General features: G+C 41.6%; 3 protein-coding genes across 4 annotated transcripts in view; 2 read left to right on the top strand and 1 right to left on the bottom strand.

The window, feature by feature from the left end:
* Positions 1 to 306: 306 nt before the first annotated feature.
* Positions 307 to 7,205, top strand: oclna (occludin a). 2 transcript variants are annotated; one of them, XM_071465349.1, is made up of 9 exons: positions 307 to 392; positions 1,054 to 1,141; positions 1,830 to 2,493; positions 2,622 to 2,789; positions 4,723 to 4,853; positions 5,690 to 5,875; positions 6,075 to 6,246; positions 6,413 to 6,454; positions 6,550 to 7,205. In XM_071465349.1, the coding sequence occupies exons 2-9, from the start codon at positions 1,092 to 1,094 to the stop codon at positions 6,646 to 6,648; spliced, it is 1,512 nt and encodes a 503-aa protein (XP_071321450.1). In that variant the 5' UTR covers positions 307 to 392; positions 1,054 to 1,091; the 3' UTR covers positions 6,649 to 7,205. The 2 variants fall into 2 exon arrangements, with proteins under 2 accessions (XP_071321450.1, XP_071321451.1); XM_071465350.1 differs by having other exon boundaries at positions 366 to 493.
* Positions 7,116 to 16,955, bottom strand: ankrd34ba (ankyrin repeat domain 34Ba). Its single transcript, XM_071465348.1, has 2 exons — positions 12,923 to 16,955; positions 7,116 to 10,428 (listed from the first exon to the last, which is right to left on the bottom strand). The coding sequence occupies exon 2, from the start codon at positions 10,378 to 10,380 to the stop codon at positions 8,764 to 8,766; it is 1,617 nt and encodes a 538-aa protein (XP_071321449.1). The 5' UTR covers positions 10,381 to 10,428; positions 12,923 to 16,955; the 3' UTR covers positions 7,116 to 8,763.
* rasgrf2a (Ras protein-specific guanine nucleotide-releasing factor 2a) overlaps positions 11,151 to 17,300 on the top strand; it is a 43,164-nt gene continuing 37,014 nt past the window's right edge. Inside the window, exon 1 of the mRNA XM_071465340.1 lies at positions 11,151 to 11,396. The gene's annotated coding sequence lies outside the window, so the exon portion shown is untranslated. The remainder of the gene's footprint in view (positions 11,397 to 17,300) is intronic.

The following is a 17,300-nucleotide window of genomic DNA, read 5'->3' as shown; positions in this document are numbered from 1 at the left end:
GTTATTAGGTTCAAATTTTAAATAATGAAATAGGTTTGAATGTATTTAAACAACAACTTGGTGGTAAATAAAACTTACAGTTACACTGCATTATAGTAATTTAACCAATACGATTATTTATTTATGCATTCATTTTTATATTTGACTTGTCTGATAACCATCTGTTTGTCAGTGTTTGAATCCAGACTCTCATCTGCCAAACTACTGGAGCATTTCCAGGTATTTCCATGGAGGCTGACGCAGCCAGGACTTCCGGTCTTGTGTTATTGGGTAATGTGACACCTGTGCGGGGGGCGGGGCTTCGCTGGGTGTGGCCTGGACTGTTTCTATCAGCGGCCGCAGTTTCAGCTGAGACGCTTCAGGTGAGACGCGGCGCAGCCACCGAGCGACAGGTGAGTGTGTCGACGCCCGTTCGTGGGGGTAAAAGCAGAAAGTCTTCGGTTTACGTGGATTTAAACCTGTGATGACTCGTTACCTGTAGCTGCGACAGGAGGTGTGTTGGTTCCGGCTTTAAATCAGTGATCTCCTCAGCAGCATCTCTGCTGTGTGTTTAGATACTGAGGACAATTCATGCTGAAATGTGCAGAATTATGAAAGATTAAACAGCTACAGGTGCTTTCATACGTTCACTGTCACAGAAACATTTGTAGTTTTGTAGTTTTATTGATCAAAATACGAAGTTGTTTGATGTTTCAGACTCATATCTGCTAAACTCACACAATACTTTCTTATTGTTGTATAATTTCAAAATAAAGCTTATAACAGAAAAATGATCAGCAGTAATCATCATATTTGAAGCAAAAATGCCAAAAGAAATCCGTAGTTTGCTGCTCAAGCTTCTCAAATGGGAGAAATTGCTTGTGTTGTTAGACAAAACATTCATGAGAATCTCAGGAATTTGTGCCTATTTTACTGATATTGTACAAACCGAATGATTAATAAAGAAAATAACCAACAGATTAGTTGATATTGAAAATGAATCATTGGTTACAGCAATGTTTATGTTGTGTTTTATGATATAAATGTGTCCTAATAATAAAAATGTCCCTGCAGATTCTTCTCACAGGCAGCACCCAGTGGATCCAGCAGTAATGTCCTCCAGGCCCAATGGGAGTCCGCCTCCCTACGAGTCAGACGGATAGTGAGTCTCTTTCAGTGATGCACAGTTAACCTGTTGTTTATCAGTAAATACGCCTCCAGTATTCAGCCAGTTAATGACCTTCCTATATACGGAAGCAAAGAAAGGCCAAAATCATTTGAATTTTGTTGAAATGTGAAGTTGAACAATTATTAAATATCTAATGTTGAGAATGAATTTAAAACATTTTGCTTTGAAAAACATCTTCGTGAATTTATGTGGTTTATTCCCAGTTTTGCAATTTCAAAAAGTTGGATTTCCTTTTGTTTGGTTTCAAGTTTCCAGTTGCTCATATGAACTTTTCTGAAATTTTGTGATGGGCAGAACATAATCTGATAGAACAGATCTGATAGATGCAATTTAGACACAAGTCCAGTTGTGCAACAGTGCAACAGTCTAAATTTTTTAACCTTGAATTCTTTTTTTTAATTTTGAAATGAACCAACTTACTGTGAAATTGAGTCTTTGCACAACTTGAAATTATCTCCAGGAACTCGTTTGGTTTCAACATAAAATATTTCAATGCTGTAGATTCAGTAGTATTTTCTTTAATTTCAACATTAGGTATTTGTTTGCTTACATGATTCAAATCTTTATGGTTATATATGTTTATATAGCTCTCAGGCCGCTGTCATGCTTTTACTATGCAAATCAGGTAATAAATGTATGTTGTTTTTTTTTTAATTTCCAGTAACGCCCCGCCCCAGCCGGCCTACTCTTACTACCCAGATGATGAGTTCCAGCATTTCTACCGCTGGACCTCTCCACCAGGCATCCTCAAAATCATGGCCATCATAGTCATCGTGCTGTGTGTCGCCATATTTGCTTGTGTTGCCTCCACTCTGGCGTGGGACTCTCAGGGAGCCATGTCTGGCTTTGGGGGTATTGGGGGCGGTGTGTACGGCGGTGGGTACGGCGGTGGGTATGGCGGTGGGTACGGCGGTGGGTACGGCAGCTTTGGAGGCGGTGCCTATGGAGCAGGAAACAACTATGGCTACGGTGGAATCGGGGGGAACTACAATGACCCACGATCAGGCAAAGGCTTTATCATTGCCATGGCAGCCATCATCTTCATCACCTGCCTGGCCATCTTCATCATCGTTGTGTCCCACCAGAGCCTATCAGAGAGCAGGAGGTTCTACCTCGCAGTGGTGATCATCTGTGCCATCCTAGCGCTGCTAATGCTAATAGCCTCCATAGTGTACCTGATGGCGGTGAACCCCATGGCCCAGTCCTCCGGGTCGGCCTATTCCAACCAGATCGCTGGCCTGTGCGCCCAGTACCAACAACCGCAGCCCTCAGGAGTGTTTGTCAACCAGTACCTGTACCACTACTGTGTGGTGGAGCCACAAGAGGTGAACACACACACACACACACACACACATACACATACACACACACACACACACACTCACGTCTGACTCCTTCTCTCGTGAGGAGGATTTCTTCTGTCTGTAACCCGGAGTGTTGTGTCTCATTTCAGGCCATCGCCGTGGTGTTTGGGTTCCTGGTCGCCATCGCTCTGATCATCATGCTCGTCTTTGCTCTGAAGACTCGCCAGAAAATCCGAAGCTACGGCAAGAGCAACATTTTGTGGAGGAGAGTGAAGGTTATCGAAGAGGAGGCGCCACCTCAGGACGTGGAGGCGTGGGTGAGTGACGTGCTGTTAGGATTTTCTGCTTCTTCCAGTTTTATATTATTTAAACTGAATAGTGTTGGAATTTGGACACAAGGAGACCTTTGAAGACTTTACCCTGAGCTTTTGTCCAACCAACAGTCTAAAGCTCAAAGAGATTCATTTCATTATGATGTTAAAAAAGCAGCGTGGTGTTTGTTCTGAAGGGAGCAGGTCATACAGGGATTTTCTTGACCCTGCTCCATTTCAGTCATGAAATATATATTGTTACAACTTTTTGTTTATATTTTCTTTAACATTTTGTGTTGAATAACAGACTGAAGTGATATAAAAAAGCATTAGTTGATTGTTGACTTGAAGGGTTTGTGCAGCTGCAATAATTAGTCAATTAACTGATTAGTCGACTGAAAGAAATTCATCAGCCACAAGTTTTATAATTGCATGATAATTTTTTAAACAAATTGCCAGACATTTGCTGTTTCCAGCTTCTTAAATGTGAGGATTTGTCACAGTGAAGTGAATCGTTGGGTTTCAGACTGTCAGTCAGACTAAACGAGACATTTGAGGACGAATTTACTTTTCACTATTATCTGGCATTTTACCTGAAGCCGTTAAATGAGTTAGTTCATTATCAAAATAGTACACAAATAACCACAAGAAGTTTTCATAGCTGATCCCAGAAGCTTGTCTCAGGTGTGTGTGTGTGTGTGTGTGTGTGTGTGTGTGTGTGTGTGTGTGTGTGTGTGTGTGTGTGTGTGTGTGTGTGTGTGTCAGCTGGAGTTGTACAACCAGTTTGGTAGAAGTCCCTTGTTTGTCAGCGGGGGAGGGGAGGTGTGGTGCAACAGGATCCTTCTGTCTCCTGTGCCTGGTTTCAAGGTGTGGCATGTGCACAGGTGACAGTTTCAATCTCATGCTGACATGTCACAGAGGGGGAAGAAGTCCGGCAATAAAAACGCGGAGTCGCGGCCGTCAGTGTGCGTTCAGGTGTTTAAGATTCAGAATGTGCATGAATCATTCCGTTCGAAGCTATTTCCAGAGCGTGTTTCGCAACAGCTCTCACATTCGACATCCCCTAGTGAGTAGAGATGAGAAGGTGAGTCATGTTGTCTGAAGTCATGATGACATTCAGCAGATGGAGATGCAGAGGAAGAACAGGTCAGACAGGTACCTGAACCTCGCAGCCCACCAGTTAGCAGACATCTAACACCACCACAGCAACGTGACACTGGGAACCAGAGGCGTTTTCTGCACTGGAGCCTGTGGGAACCCGTCTGAAAGTGCTGAGGCAGTGCGGCTGGAGCAGCCTGCAGCACATACATGTAAACTGCTGTTATGGAGGAGTGCAGCAGGGTGTAGCTGAACTGTATTCAGAGGACAAGTCCATGCAGGCTCGTCATACCAGAGCTGGTAGAGATCCAATGTGTTTGTAGGAGGAGACCAAATGTCACAGGATCATTACTGAAACAACAGTGTCGTTTTCACTGCAGATTATTTGCAGTGGTTTGATTTGGTTGCAGCATAAAGTCCATATTTCTGCTGTGGTGAAACAAATAATGAAAGTCACACATTCTAGAGCTGCAGCTAATGGTTCATTTCATTAATTATGAATCATGTCTGGTCCTTAAAATGTCAGAATATAGTGAAAAATATCAGTTATTGTTGCTGTTGCTTAAAAAAAAAGTTAATAAATGTTTTGCTGATTGATAAATTAGCTGATCCTTGCAGCTGATACATTTAAAGGTCCATAGTTTAACTTCTCCTGTGTTTTATTTGAAGTGTTGATATTAATAAGAAGATTTATTTAGATCTGTAGACCTGCTTTATAATCAAAAAACACATGGACATCTACTTTTATACAATATGGGACCTTTAAGTTCTGTCATATTATAATATAGATATGTATGTTTTAATGTGTGTTGCTAATGTGAGTGATTGTTGTTCTCTGAAGGTGAACAACGTGTCCGTGGCCCCTGAGGAGCTCCCGATGTCAGACTACCCTGAGAAGCTGAGAGGCTCCAGGACTTACCTGGACGACGACAGCACCAACTATGACAAACCCCCCTACAGCTACACCCCCCAGTGAGTACAGTGTGTGTGTGTGTGTGTGTGTGTGTGTGTGTGTGTGTGTGTGTGTGAGAGAGTGGGAATTTGAGGAGAACACTGGGTCGTCCATAATCGAACTGAGGCTGTTTATGTTACATCATAGAAGTCTCAGACCACTGGGCCACAGAGACACTCTGCTGAAATGTTAATTACCATTTTCCGACAGTCGAAAGCGAAGCAGCAAATTGTCTCAACTGAGAAACTTGAACTATTCATCTTAAAAAACTGCAGACTATCGGTTCATCAACTATTGGTTTCATCTCTAAACTGAACAACAGCTGTTTACGTTCATCCAGCTTCATGAATCACATCCTCTGCAAAACTGAAACTATGTGAAACATGTGAAATATGTTTGTGCTGATACGGAAACGAGAGAGAGAAGAAAACCTGAGGGGAACAGGAAGTCGCTCACCTGTTGACTCATCCAAGTGTAACTGACAGTTAATCAGGGTGTGTTCTACTTCCTCCTTCGTCAGAGGAAAGTTACTGAAGAGCAGAGACGCTGTGTCACTGGATTTAAGATCATCTCCCACTGGTTAAAGAAAACCTTCAGCTTTAAACTGAGGGAGTTTTAGTTTCTCAAGGACCAGTGTTGTCATTTTTTTTTTTACTCCTCCAGGGTTAGGGTTAGTAATTTCCTTATTTTACTTAATTAATTATTATAACTGAATAATACCAATTTAATATGACTGTGTTCTGTATTTTCTGTAACTTTGTCTTGTTGTCGTCTCAATGACATATTATTGATTAAATAAAGGAAACTGAAATAAAAATTAAAAAAAATAAATAATTACTTATCCTTTGTCCCACAGGCCTCTGGTGGAAAATGACGCGCCTTTGCACAACAGCGTTCCCTACAGCAGTAACTCGGAGGTGGCCAGCTCGGCAGGACGCCCCAAAAAGAGACGCGCGGGTCGCCCTCGACGCGCCGACGGACAGGACTACGACACCGACTACTACTCCTCAGGAGACGAGCTGGACGACAACGACTTCGACAGGTACAAAGATAATGAAGACACAAACGTCTGCTGCTGACGTAGATGAGTGTGACTCACAGAGGTGGAAATGTTCAGACCCTTTACTAAAGTATCAAAGCGTGAAAATACCAAGGACGAGTAAATGTGAAAAAATCTACAGAAAACAACTTCAACATGTTCTTTTTTTTTCTGTAATTCTTCTCTCTCCTTCCCCCTTCAGTGAATTTCCTCCGATTGCAAACGAGCAGCAGCGCAACGACTACAAGCGAGAATTCGACCGCGACCACCAGGAGTACAAAGACCTGCAGGCGGAGCTGGACGCCATCAACAAGAATCTGTCGGAGGTCGACAGGGAGCTGGACGAGCTGGAGGACGGAAGCCCACAGTACCTGGTGAGAGCTTCACAGGAACCAGCTGAACTTGCTTTATAACCAAAAGAGACATGGAAATCTCACTTTGTACAATATGAGACCTTTAAGAAGGAAGAAGAGACAGAAGCTTGTGTTGAGATTGTGTTGAAGTGTGGGTCTGATGCATTGTTGTCGTACTCTTTAACAGGATGCCTTGGATGAGTACAACAGGATAAAGAGCATTAAAAAGGTGAGTTTGGTCATAAATTGATCTAAAATTGAAACTTAATAATACCAACACTGTTATGTGGCATTATTTCTAACGTACCTGCGTCGCCCCCACAGTCTGCAGATTATCAGATGAAGAAGCGCAGGTGCAAATACCTGAAGTCCAAACTGAACCACATCAAGAAGATGGTGAGCGACTACGACCACAGAGCCTGAACAAAGCTGTGAGGATTAAACGCCTGTCCAGGACGGGACAGAGAGGACTAGGCCTGGGGTGCCAGTGTTGGGGAGGTGGGGGGCAGGAGGGGTGTTGGAGCGTAGAGGACGGAGCTGCGCTGGTCTACGTCGAGCACAGAAGCCGCCACAGTCTGAGCTGAGAGCCGGTGACATTTTGTAAAGCTGTTGTTTGTATTATGAGCATCACCTGACGTAGATACTGGTCGATGCATTTACTTGACCTGATGTGATCTGTCATGGTCTCGTGGAAGAGTCCTGCTCCTAGATTGTGGAGTAAATACATGATCCTTATTTGTTTTTAATAGCTCTTACTGTCTTTTAATCCACAATTTTAATTCTTCTCCTTTTTTATCAGCAGTGTAAACATGTAAATATGTGGGAAACGCTCATGTTTTTAATGTTTCTAGCATTTTAAGGAAGAAAGTTCACACGTGTTTCAGACAGACTAATGATTACGTATGTTTAATGCATAGTGATGTACTTTGACAATGATTTGTGATGTTTTTATCAGAATAAATTCATTTATTAAACATTTTGTTGGTGTTGTTACACAGTGAACATTTGTACTCGCATAGTTTCTAAACACTAACTACAGAGACTTTTTTTAAAATTATTTGACAATAATTTGACAATATTTTTCTGTTTTTCGAGACATTTTCCAGCACCTTCACAGGTGTGGATGTTGACAGAGGAATGTGATCAAATGTTAACTCGAAATTCATCAAACTGAGCTTGTACACGTGTGACACAATGTACGTTCCTGCCAGTAGTTTCACTCTGTTCCTCCAATCTAGAGGTGGCAGTAAAGCACCAGAAAAAGCAGTGAAGAAGAAGGAGAAGACTGCGAGCGTTCATGGACGTTAGCGAAATAAACTTGCAAACAGAAAAAAAGCTTGTCAGGCCTCCAGGATTCACACAAACTAAACAGAAACTTGTTTGTTGACATGAAAACTGCACAGGAGCCTGATCCAGAGTTTATTCAACCTGAGAGCTCAGAGCAGCTGATCAGAGTCAGCCCAGTCATCTCCGAGTGTGTTCACTCTGAGTTAAGTGTGTGTGTGGCGACTGAAAATAAACCATCATCAATGGAGCTCTTTACTACAATTCACCATGGCAACAGGTAAATAAAGATTCACCATGGCAACAGGTAAATAAGCCTCCATTTAATCCAGTGGAGCCAAAAATATTCATGTGTGACATTGTACATGTGTCTTAAAAAACTGAGCTGGAGTCAATGAGTGAAAACATCACATTTCATTTTTACATTTCATGCTGTGTCACCCACTCATTCATTATTTTGCAGACTTAAAGTTCTTTTGTGTAATTTTACTGGATGTTACATTGAAATTGTAAATCTATTTATTCAGCTGTAACATGACAAAGTGCTGCTGGTAGCAGAAGATAAAACACAGAGCAAGATAAGACACAAGTTTACTCGTAAACCTATGAGTGTAACCTCACAGTAACTCCAGACTAGTTTCTATGTTATTGTTTAACCTCTTTCAGCTCATTGTTTTGGTTTAGAATCTGCAAATTTCACTTTCTTCAGTCCTGTTTTCCAGAAAAAAAAACCTAATGTATGCTTCTTATTCAGCACTAAACAGAGGACAGACACCGTAAGCGACCAGCTGTGGAGCATTTAGCAGCTAAAGATCCAGATCTTTTTCCCAGGAGTCAGCAGAGATCCAAACTGAGCTAAAATGACCGAGTGAATATCAGATTTACATGCGTCAAGTGGCTGGAAACACAACACCGAGGTGATGCAGATATTGCACTGAGTCTGTGCTTTGTGGCAGATGTTTGCTAAGACGTTCACAATAGCAACTTTTTAAGGTGGAAATATGTGTTCAGATGTGTTTTCAGTTTGTTCCGCTCTCTGAAAACTGAAGCTACGTGCACGACGACACACACCACTGAAGCGGAGGAAGGTAACTACAGTATGAAGGCTACTGCATGTTGTTACATCCGTCGGGATTTTTTTTGTTTTTCTTAACTCTTTGGTTTCCCTCGTTGAGTTTCACTACACAGACAACATCACATGGCAACACATTTCACATTAAAACGCACTGATGAGCTTCTTGTTCCAGGTGAATCTCAGGCTGTGGTTTTGAACTGTTCAGTCTGCATCGAGTGTCTCCTCAGCAGCATCCTCCTGGTCAGCTCTTTGGGATGCCCAGGAGGAGCAGAGGGAAGGAAATGTTTTAGACCAGACTCTTTCTCAGAGAAACCACCTCCAGCGCTGGAGCTAAAGGTGTAAGCATTAAGGATTGGGGCGTTGGTGGAGTTGAGGGTCAGAGGTGGCAGAGACCTGGGTCTGGCCTGGGAGCTGTGGTCTAACAAGAAGGCACCGGACCCTCTGCGCTCGTACCCAGACAGCACTCTCCTGCTCGGGCCCGAGGTTGACGACGACTCCCTGGAGCCCATCGTGCTGGAGCAACGTAAGGGGGCCAGCTTCTTGCCGTCTGTTGGGTCTCTTGCTCTCTGCTCTTCAGGGAGGGTCTGAATGTTTACAGCGAGCTGGGGGTCAGAGCTGTAGATGTCTGCACCCAGCTTGCGCCTCTGGATGATGCTATGAAGGCTTGACGAGGCCATGCTGTAAAGTGGAGTGCCATGGTTTTTGCCACCAGGCAGGGAGGAGGAGGAGGAGGCGACTGAATCTGTTCCAAGGTTTTCAGAGTGGAGGTTAGGATGGGAGACGGAGTGGGACGATAGGAGACCTGGTAAAGATATCTTTTGTCCTGCATGTTGGGCACAGTCATTCTTGCCATCTCCTTCTCCTCCTTTATCCTTTACCAGTCTTCCTTCATACCATTTGAAGCCGTCCAGTTTGGGAACCCTAAGAGATAGGTCCTCAGTTTGGTGAAAGTCTTGGCCATTTTGTGAAGACGAGGCTGCATGAGGCTGCTGGCTGAGCAGAGAGGACGGGATCTTCAGCCAGGGCTCAGAGTTCAACCTCAGCAGGGGCTGCTGCAGTCCGTTTGCTGCTGCTTGGCTGAGCCCTCGCAACCGTGATGGGGAACATGGGTGGGAGCTTACGCCACAGGACTGGCCTTCTTTAAAGGAGAAAACAGGCTTTGGGGGACATAAGGAAGTGGAGGTGCCCTGGGGGGAGGTGATGAGCTGAATATCTGAGGGAGATGCAGGAGCTGCTGATGTCATTTTGTCCGTCCGATCAAGAGGACCAATGGGAGGCATGCTGAGGTACTGCTTGGCTTGCAGTTTCCCACATGGGAATTTGTCAGTGTTTATGATGATCACCTCCTTCCCCTTGGCCTTGCAAGTGTCAAGCAGCAGCTTCAGGACCTTCCAGTCTCCAGCCATGACTGCGTAGACCAATGCTGACGTCCCGGACTGATCCTCCAGGCTAATGTCTGCTCCACTGGCCAGGAGCAGAGACACCACCTCAGGGCCGGCCTGCTCCTGGCAGGCATGCATCAGAGCAGAGCGACCTTCCTTATCCTGGATGTTGGGGTCCGCGCCTTTCTCCAGTAGAAACTGGACCAGTTTGACCCTGCTGGCGCTCTGGGCGTCAGTATGCTGGGTCCTGCAGGCCACCATCAGGGGTGTCTGGCCTTGGCTGTCGCTCTCATTGATGTAAGCGCCCCCCTCCAGAAGCAGCCGTGTCAGTCGCAGGCGACGGAGGAAGACTGCCTTTAGTAAGGGGTTACCTGAGTCCATCGCTACCCCAGAATTACAGCCTTCTCCCTCCATCCCTCTTGGTCCCAACAGGTGGATTTAGAGACGTACTACGACAGGTTTCTGTGGATAACAACAAAACACTTTTAGAGAATCATGCAGAAGTAAATCAATTGCACACAAACTATTTTCAGAGACAATTTGAGGCTGTGAAATTTCTGAAACCGGCCTCACGTCCTAACAGCCATTCCTCCCAGGTACCCGTCCTCTTTTCCATTTCTCCACTTCTTTATCTATGTTCTTTTTTCCTCTTATTTATTTATTTGTTATAGTTTTGTAGTTATTATTTATATTGTTTACATGCACCACACCCATGCATGAATTTCTGCATTGTAACACCCCCACCTTGAACTTATGCCTCATCCTCTTTCCGAGTCTTCTTAATGTAAAGCTTGTGTCATTGTATGCATGTTTATCTATGTTAAATCACCTGTTATTGTCTTCTGCTTCACTACAATAGAATAAATAAACAAATTACTCAAGACCTCCTTTAAATCTGATGAGATATTCTCCATTTTCTTTTCCAACATGTGAAACATGTATTCCGGAGTTTGCAAAGGCAGAACATGTTAAGTTATTGTCTTTTTTTCTTGCAGATCCTTTTAACAGTTGTTTTACATGCACTCATCCTGTGCAGCACCAGCCACTTTCTATCAGCCTTTGTACTGTTTGTCCTTGGTTCTCTCCACTAGAGCAGATAAGGTGGCAGCTACCAACGTCTCAGACAGTAACATAACATTTTCCTGCATGAGTCACAGAGCAAAACTGAAACACTGCAAGGATTTACATCTATAAAACAAAGACATTATTTTGTATTTGCATGGGATGAAGGAGCAACAGTGATGTACAGTGTGTGTGTTCGGGTCCATGGATGTTAAACTATAAGGAAGCTGTGGTGACTGTGGTTGACAGACTGAACAGCTTAAGAAAAGTGAGAAAGAGCTTTTGTTTTAGTCCAAGTCTGACATGAAAAGTCTTTTTGGGAAAGTTTTTGAAATTGTTCATCTCACTGTGAGGAAAAGAAATGTCAGGTAGGTAGAAAAATACAATATGACTAAAAAATAATGGCAACAATCAGTGTCCAGTTGGTGCTAATTACACAAATAAACCAGGTGAGCTTTAAAACTATGCATGTTTCAATGCATCACATACTGTATGTCTCTGGTAGTTAATATATGGTAGTAGTGTTTTGAACTAACATTAGCGTGCTAGCATGCTCACATTGACAAAGCTAACATGCTGCAGTTCAGCAGGTGTAATGTTTTCCATATTCACTTATCTTAGTTTAGTGTGTTAGCATGCTAGCATGTGCTGCTTAGCATTAAAGACAGTGCAGTACAGCTGAGGCTGATGGTAATGTTGTTAGTTTTACTGGTGTTTGGTCACAAACCAAAGTATTGGACAAAATGAAATGTTAACCTGATGATGGAGCCAGAGGTAAAGTCAGAGAATCACCATAATAACAACAATTCACCCTCAGGGGAACATGAACGTCTGAAGCAAATATCACAGCAATTCATCCAACAGCGGTCAACATATTACACTAAAAGCCACAGATTTCAATCTCGTGGTGGCGCAACTGGAAAGGTCAGGGGGTTAACAAAGTCATTAGATATCAGCCAGAATCTGTCTGATAAATACAACGCAGTGAGCACGACAATATTTCCCTCTTAATGAAGTTAAATTATGAAAGTAAAGTACATGTATCTCTTGAATTGTATTTTCTTCCTTTCCACCTCTGATTTCATCACTTATATATTTTGGCTCTGATGGATTCACTTGGATTTTTTTTTTAGCTTCACTGATATTTGACATTTCTTTGGTCGTCATGTTGGGAAACAACAGCAGACCTCAGTGCAAATGTCACACCTATAATCAACACTGGACCTTTCTGTTACAGCTCTTTTGTGCATGAAGTAATGATGACAGAAAACATGACTCTCCAATAATCCTTTGTGCAGCCAATCATCCAGCTGTACTTGGGTTTGGACCACTGAAAGTAGGCTGAAACTGAAAGTGTGCACTGTTTCCCCTCAAACCAGTGTCCTAATGCTCAACAACTGCACTGTATCTACACTACATGTGTATATTGCTGGGTTTTCCTTCCACCCTGCCTGCAGACTGTTCTGCAGATAGCGGATATAAAACTCCACTTCACCTGAACAGGCTTACCTCAACACTCATCTTTTACAAGAGCCCACTAATGATCACTGTGTGTTTGTGTGTGTGTGTGTGTGTGTGTGTGCGTGTGGACATATTCGCATTGCCAGCATGTGTTCATGGTGCACATGTTAGAGCTGCTCTAAAAGCGCATAAAGAGCTCAATAAGAAATGACATGTTTTAGTCAGAAATGATCTAATACTGCATTACGCAACATGGTCAATTATTATATCTTCAACCACCACAAAGCTTAACATCATCTGTACGTGCAGTTTCCTTCTGTTATCAACCAGGTTCTCTCAAGAGCTTGTAATGTGGTAAAATTAAGTTGCAAACTTTGCGAAGAATTGTTGATAATTATGCTTAAAAATTATTGTAATGATAATAATAACCTACCAGCCTTCAGTCAGGATCAGTCCTCTCTCACAGACATTCACTCTCTCGTAGCAGATCTGCGACTGACGTCCTCTGTGACCAGGCAGTGCTGAGTTGATGTATGTGTGTGTGTGTGTATGTGTGTGTGTGTGTGTGTAAGCAAGTCAGAGGAGACAGGAGCTGCAGCAGTCAAGGTTTCTCACAGTGTTTGCTCCTCAGACAAAGTGTATGATGAGAGAGGGAGGGGGACACAGGTTTGTTGTCAGGAAATGTCTCAGAAATGGTTAAACCATCGCAGCGGCAGCAGCATCAGCAGCAGCAGAGCTCAGGAGAGAGTTACTGAGAGGGAGAACAGGAAAGGTTGACAGAAATGAACACGCAAGGTGAAGCGCTATGGCAACCCAGCGCCACAGCATGTCTGATTTGTCTCTTCATTAAAGGAGCAAAAAGCCCATTAATGGCGAAACCGCCTCACAGCACTTTCTTTAGTTATGTGCAAGAAAGGAAAATTATTTTGTCCACCTTATCAATGACATCTCCATGACAACCATCAAGGAGGCCGAGTGACGGCACATGTTGTAATTGTGCTAGAGGAACTGTTCTTTGTGTCTGCGTGGGAGTGTGTGCGCACCTGTGCAAGAATAAGAGTCTGTGCATATACTTTGCATGCACAAGATATTGCTCATAATGTAATATAAAAAGCATGAGGATGGGAGGGTGACTCTTAGACTGACTGATTCATTGTGTGACCAAAGACAAGTTAAGAAGAGAAGAAGAAGAAACACTGATTCCAGTTTGTTGCTACATTACAAACATAACAAAAATTAACATATGTGAATGTGTTTAATATGAAATATGATTTTTAAAGAGTCCTTGTTAAACAGCAGGAGTATCCTCTGCTCAGACCATTACTAACCCAGCTGCTGATTGTCCAGACTATGGTACAGGGTCTCCATCATTTGCTGTAGCCATAGAAACACCTGTGAATTCACAGCACAGTTTGTGACTCCACCACAAGATGTCAGCATCTGCCTATATTCTTTCACCTTCATATCTGCTGGTTTGGACTGAGGAGACAACAAACTATGATGTCATTCTCTGCAGTGGAAAATTTGTGATAAGAACTCCTTTACAAACAAGGTCAAGAGGATGCCTTTCATAGAAATTTACTGATCAAATGTATTGATCATGGATTACAGGACAAGTTTTTGTTGACTGTATAAGGAAACTATCTCCCACTTTCTCTGTACTTACGCTAGCATCTTTTGGAGAGACTTAAAACCAATTAAATCAAATTTAAATAAACCTTAAATTTAAATACAGTTTTGATTTAAAGGTCCCACATAGTCTAAAGGTAGATGTCCATGTGTTTGTGATTATAAAGCAGCTCTAGGTTCTATATCAATACTGTGAAAGTATCAAAGCCTCAGTCCACAGAGAAATGTACACAGCCTGTATTCAGACACTGAGCCTTAAAACCAGCCGTCAGGACTTCTGGAACTTTGTGATGTCACAACAAAGCAATCAGCCATGCCTCAAGCCCCGCCCACCTGGACCAACCATCCAACCCTGCAGAAACATTTCAACAGTTTTTTGTTCATGTTGGTTTATTTGAAGTGCACATAGGGAATATGAATCAAGTTGAGACAAACAAATTTTATCCTAACTTCTGAGTGAAAAGTTGAGTGGAAGTCATGGTCATTTAAGGTTTTATTTTATTTAATATTCAAGTTTTTTTTTTTTTTTTTTTGAAGAAGCTACTTTGGATTGTTTGGAGCCTAACATTGTCAAGTTAAACCTCTGTGGTATTAAAAACACAAACTGATGCCCAGTTCAACCCAGTACAGTGTTTGAGTCCTGAATGTGATGTACAGCAGTAAAGCAGGCAGCCATTACCTGTACTTTCCCTGCCACCACTGTGAATAAGTACTCTCAGCTGGAAACGGGAGACACCCACGGGACTGTATGTTTAGCCATCATGACTAACCAGGCACCTGCTTGATCGCCCTCTTAGAGAGAGAACCCACTTCTGAGTTTTTCATCTGGAGGTATTTGTTTGTAGATAACGATCTTCAAGTGAAATGAATTACAGGTCTAAAATTTATGTTTTGAATTTCCTTATATGAAATGTATATACTGTACATGTAAAATAAAAACATATGTAAATGTAAAAATTATATATGAAACCTATTAGAAATTGGAATGATTTCATATATTGACATATATATCAGCTCCTACAAATACGTATGTTTATGTATGTATATTTATATTGTAGACATATATAAGCATATTTTACAGATTCTGATTTATCCTCTAAGGAGCTAAACATCCACTGGTGAAGCTACAAACTTCTTTACCTTGAGTTGCTGACAAACACCTTAAACAAAGATATTGTGCTTAATATTGCACTTAGGTGCAGACTTAGGCTTTACAGGGAATGATGGATTATTTTACAATTTCTTCTAGATAATTTATTTGGAGACTTTAAAATTTAAATTCTCATCTTTAACATTTAAACAAATTTCCAACAAAGTTGATATGTTGAACTTGTTGGCAAACAGTTGCTTATTTCCACATCCATCCACCTGATGAATCTCAGTCCAGCATTTCCTCTGTTAGCTCTGTGTTTGGGCTCCTCCAGCTCTTTAGCTGCTAAATGCTCACCAGCTGCTCTCTGACTGAGTCTGTCTGCTGTTTGCTGCTGAGCAGGTCGAGGACAGTGGCTTTTTACAGATGTTTCTCTGAAAACATCTGTCTGCTGCAGCAGAAAACGGCACTATGAGAGTGAACCAGAATGGTTGAGGTTTAAAAACCAAAACAATGAGCTGAAAGTTGCTAAAATGCTGCATAAAGCTGAGCTGATAATTCACTGTGGATTCATCACAAGTTACGCCTTTCAGCTACAATTTAATTTATTTTTTGTATTAAAACACTGATTCTTGCTGCTTTGATGATGATGATAGAAATGACAAACTAATCTATTTGAATGTGCATGTATTTACTCTTCAACACTTTTAGTCAATTTAATATTTTATGTTTTGTTTTAAAGCTGCTGCTTTAACAGATTTCACAGACAAAACACAGGAAAACAAAGTGAGTGCTGCTCAGAGACACATCTCTGTTATGCAGCACAAAAATAGACCACAGAAATAACCACAACTCTATCTGCAGACCGCAGGACTGAAGCACTGCGGTGTTGTGGACGAGCTGTGGGTCTCCTCTGCCATCTTTTCAGTTCCACATAGTTGCTCTCCCAAAATAACACAACCAAGCATCAGTTCACATCACATGTCTCAGATACAGAAGCAGCTGCATTTACTAAAGCCTGCACAGAGATTCACTGATGGTCTGATATAAACTGTATTTCAGAGGAAAGGAGTGTTGATTCGCTGTCATAGACAAAGTAGATCATGATCAGTAATGTTTGGTGATTTGTGTGTGGCAGTCATAGTGGCAGGCGCACAGTAATGGTAATCCTCTATAATCCTTTGCTGGTTATATCTACAGATGAGAGCACTGTTATTAAAGCCCCTTATGCCCCCACCCAGGACCACCCACCACGCACTGTCGCTTCTTCATTATCAAATAAAATGTTCATGCTCCTGCTCCAACAGATTTGAATAGAAAATCTAAAAATGCAACTTTTTCTTCTATCTCATTTATTTATTTAATGATGTAACTGCAAACAGTTTTTGCTTTTTTTTACTTATAGTCCTGTATTTTACTCGGTCTCCTCTAAAAACTGTTCCTTTGTGTTTTTTATGTATTTATTTACTTTTCACCTTTTCCCTTCATTTCTTTGTTTTTGTGCATTTTATTTATTAATTCATTGCTTTTTTCCCCCTCTTTTCAATTTTTAATATAAAGTAGTAATTTGTTGTTAAAATAAAATACTTGAATGTGTTGAAAATAATATTTAAAAAAAAAAAACAAATTATAAACTGTAAATAAAAAAGGTGAACTATGGAAATAGCTTCAAATTAAATTGAAATCTGGGAAAAAACTGCAGCGAGTGACTCTGCAAGTACACAGCTTTAGTAAAATGAACATTATCTACACTCCTCCTTCAAGCTATTATGTATATATATATATATATATATATATATATATATATATATATATATATATATATATATATATAATATATTTTGATATTATTTTTATAAAAAGAATCACCAGCAATTCTGCAGTTCCTCTCAGTTCCCCTTGAGATGTTTTAGCCTCTTTCAGCTCATTGTTTTGGTTTTATGGCGTTTAACTTTAATGTTTTGGTTTTCTCACTGTTCTCATTAGCATTAGCACTGTTTTCAGTTGTTTTTATGTGCATTTGTCAGGCAGCAAAAACCATGACTGTACCGGATGATGAATTGTTACAGCTAACACGTTAGCTATGAGATGT

The sequence above is a fragment of the Trachinotus anak genome, unplaced genomic scaffold, assembly GCF_046630095.1.
Source record: "Trachinotus anak isolate AG129_WGS33_773 ecotype Australia unplaced genomic scaffold, CSIRO_AGI_Tana_v1 ptg000028l, whole genome shotgun sequence".
In the NCBI taxonomy this organism is placed as follows: Eukaryota; Metazoa; Chordata; class Actinopteri; order Carangiformes; family Carangidae; genus Trachinotus; species Trachinotus anak.
Note: the sequence above shows the minus strand (reverse complement) of the source record. Positions and strands in the feature narration are given on the sequence as shown.

Bases quoted from the DNA above. Each gene is read 5' to 3' on its own strand.
- oclna (XM_071465349.1), top strand. From the start codon at position 1,092: ATGTCCTCCAGGCCCAATGGGAGTCCGCCTCCCTACGAGTCAGACGGA. The intron at 2,790-4,722 runs GTGAGTGACGTG...TGTTCTCTGAAG, and splicing joins CTCAGGACGTGGAGGCGTGG to GTGAACAACGTGTCCGTGGC. The intron at 5,876-6,074 runs GTACAAAGATAA...TTCCCCCTTCAG, and splicing joins GACGACAACGACTTCGACAG to TGAATTTCCTCCGATTGCAA.
- ankrd34ba (XM_071465348.1), bottom strand. From the start codon at position 10,380: ATGGAGGGAGAAGGCTGTAATTCTGGGGTAGCGATGGACTCAGGTAAC.